Source organism: Mesoplodon densirostris, chromosome X (assembly GCF_025265405.1).
Source record: "Mesoplodon densirostris isolate mMesDen1 chromosome X, mMesDen1 primary haplotype, whole genome shotgun sequence".
Lineage (NCBI taxonomy): Eukaryota > Metazoa > Chordata > Mammalia > Artiodactyla > Ziphiidae > Mesoplodon > Mesoplodon densirostris.
This window is the reverse complement of record NC_082681.1, coordinates 82,131,370-82,134,445: the sequence shown is the minus strand read 5'-3', so window position 1 is coordinate 82,134,445 and position 3,076 is coordinate 82,131,370. Positions and strand designations below refer to the sequence as shown.

General features: G+C 61.0%; 1 protein-coding gene across 1 annotated transcript; it reads right to left on the bottom strand.

Annotated features, from left to right (window-relative positions):
* Positions 1 to 653: 653 nt before the first annotated feature.
* LOC132481675 (uncharacterized protein CXorf49 homolog) lies at positions 654 to 2,072 on the bottom strand. Its single transcript, XM_060086510.1, has one exon. The coding sequence runs from the start codon at positions 2,070 to 2,072 to the stop codon at positions 654 to 656; it is 1,419 nt and encodes a 472-aa protein (XP_059942493.1).
* Positions 2,073 to 3,076: the final 1,004 nt, after the last annotated feature.

The following is a 3,076-nucleotide window of genomic DNA, read 5'->3' as shown; positions in this document are numbered from 1 at the left end:
ACACTCACCTGAGGGGGCAGGCCCCCTGGGCATGACTTCTCCCTGGTTCAGGGCCAAGGGCTCTGAGTTTCCTGGATCTTGGGGGCCTCTGGTGTCGACCTCGCCACTGCTGGCTTTTCCACGATGCATGCGCAGATAAGGTGTCCCTGGCTTGTGAGCTGGCAGCTGAAACAAAAATTTTTCACCGATTTGGACTAAGGAAGTGTGTGTGTGTGTGTGTGTGTGTGTGTGAGAGAGAGAGAGAGACAGAGAGAGAGAGAGAGAGAGAGAGAGAGAGAGAGAGAGGGAGAGAGAGTGTTGTGTGATTTGGGCCGGGGTGAGGCAGGGAATTGGGAAGGGAATTGAAAGGCTGATCTCATTAGCACTTTCTCCCTCCGTCAGCCCCAGGCCAGCAGGCAGAGGTGATCTAGGGACAACAGTGGGGCACTGAGTAAGCCCAGGGCCCCTGCAAGGAAGGTCTGGGGAACACCTAGGAGATAGGATTCAGGAAGCTGGTGAGTCTAAATACTGAGGCTTTTCGGGGAAGCTTTTAAGGGATCCCCCGACCCAATTCAGCTACCAACCCTCCCTTCCATCCCAGCCCCAGTCTCTCAGAGGACGCTGGAAACAGGCCAAGGGTGGAGAACCAGGCCCAGCACACCCGAAGTGCTACCTTACTGTTTGTCCCTAGTAAAAGGAGCCCGATCAGGCATCATAATGACCCAGTGACCGAGGGGCACCCAATGACGACCCCTGAGGGGTGGACAGAGGCAGCATGGGTGAAGACGTGTGCTCTGGGTGCGGTGGGGGTGGGGAAGAGTGGGGAGAGAGGAGGAGCCTGGCCTACTCACTTGGCCCTTTGGGGCTGGGTCTCTATTTGGGTCCTTATCTTCTCCCGCCACAGCCTCAGACTCCCTTGTCCACGTGACCACGGATTTCTTCCCAGCGCTGGTGTGCTTGGCCTGTTTGGTTCCAGAAGGGACCAAGGTATACCTCTTGGATCTCCCAAGCAGCGGAATACCAGAGACTGGGGGGAAGGTGGCCGGTTCCAGCGGAGGTGCCCAGATTCGCTGCCCCCAGGAAGGGAAGTTTTTCCCCAGGGCAAGTGTGGAGGCTCCCCCGAGGGATTTCTTCTCCAGGGTCCCCTTCTTCCTAGGAGTGACCTGCGGCAGGCCACCTGCCGTAGCAGCAGCAGCAGCAGCTCCCGGGTAGCTGGGCTTGCTGCCCCCGTTCCCCCAGAGCACGCTCTGCATTTTCTTAGGGGAAGAGATGCCCTGCTCTCCCACGCCCTGCCTTTCCACAACCGAAGAGAGTCCTCGCAGAGCCGAGGACAGGGAAGAGCCTGTCACGGGAAGGAAATTCTCCCTGACTTGGAAATTCGAGTGACTGGGAGTGTCCCCGGGATCCTCGGGTCTGCTGGGCTCGGCCTGGCCTCCTCCTCCGGGGTAAGTACTCACCGTCATCAGCTCTGTGTCACTGAACTCATCTGAGGACTCGGAGTCGGATAGCAGCAGGCCCAGGGCTTCCTCGGAGAAGCGTTGGCGATCCGCAGCCACATTCAACCTACGCTTAGTGGCTCTCTTAGGCTTCCCCCAGGCCCGACCCGCTTCGGGCCCACTGAAGTGGAGAGGGCCGGCCAGAGCCGGCGGCGCTTCCCCACAGCTCTGGGCGGTCGCTCCTGGACCGCCGGGACCCGCCTCGAGGCCGGCAGACACTTCGAAGGAGGTACAGGGCTCCACCAACGGGTACCTGTGGAAGCCCAGGACGTCCCGGTCGTACAGCTGCTGCGTGGTGCCCGCCTCAGACTCCTCTAACAGGTCCAGGAGGTCCCTCATGTCGTCATCCGGGGAGCCAGGTCGGCCTTCGCGGCCACACAGCCCCGGCCCTCCCGCTTCCAGCATCTCACGCTCTGACTGGAAGCCCTTGGGATCCGGGCAGCCGCTCCCGCCCCTGCCGCTCGGCGGCTTCCTGGGCTCGGAGCCGCGGTCGGGTCCCAGTGGAACTGCGCGGCCGGCCGGGCGGACGCCGGCCCGCTCCCCGCCCTCTGGGCCGAAACCCGTTCCCCACACAGACACCTCATCTGGGGAGCTCATGTCGTGACCCAGGCGGCCGCGGAACCGGGGCGACTGTTGATGGCCCGAGTCGCGGTCGCGGTCACGGCGGACGAGGCGGGCGGCGCTCAGAGGGCAGCGTCAACCACCTCAGGCGCTGCACGAGCTCGCCTGAAACGAAACGGCGCGCGACTTTCAGCGCACCTCCCACGCCCGCGACGCGGCCTCCTCATTGGTCCGGCCCCCACCAACCAGCAAGCGCCTTGTTCGCCTGTCCCCTCGTGGCCTAACCAATGGGGTTGAGAGCCTCTGCTTTGCCCTCAACCCGTGGGCAGTCCGAGCAGTTGGCTGGTGAAGGGGATGATGGGAGTGCCTCCCTCTGTCAAGACTCTCGGCCCGCCTCCTCCTGTCCCGCCTCCCCTTTCCAGTTAGAGTCACAGCTCTAAGCCTCCGTTTTCCATCTATACAGGGGGTCGGGGAGTGAGGGCGCCGGGCTCCAGGGGTGGTGAGGATGAAATGTCAAGATGGAGGCACTGGATGCCTAGCACGCGCCGAAAGCATTTGCCAGCCTCCCTTCCACCGCAAGCCTTACGACCCAACAGGAGAATGGGCATGGGAGTCCCTCAGTCAGTGATCAGGGGTCAGCCAGAGAGCAAAGGGACCATATTTTCGTTCTGTAAGTTTTCTGTCTCAACTGCTCCATCAAATGTGGCTCAGTAAACGTCATTGGCAGGCGGGTTTGGCGGACAGACTGGGGTTGGCGGAAAGATTGGGGTTGGCCTCGCTCCATCAGCCCTTCCCCCTCTCTGAGGCAAATTCAAAGAAGAGGAAATCGCAGTGGCCAGTTACACCCCAAAAGATGCTCGCCACTGCTGATCCTGGAGATGTGAACTAAAACCACGAATCGGGTTTCACACACTAGGTTGACATCCTTCAAAGAGCTTAACCATTTCGAGGGCGGGAGAGGTGAGGAGCAGACCCCTGTGGCGGTGGTGCAAGAGACCCATTTGGGAGGTAATTTGGCAGAATCCATTGAAAGCAACTTA

What these genes read in the sequence shown, in the direction of transcription:
- LOC132481675 (XM_060086510.1), bottom strand. Translation starts at nt 2,072, where the DNA reads ATGAGCTCCCCAGATGAGGTGTCTGTGTGGGGAACGGGTTTCGGCCCA.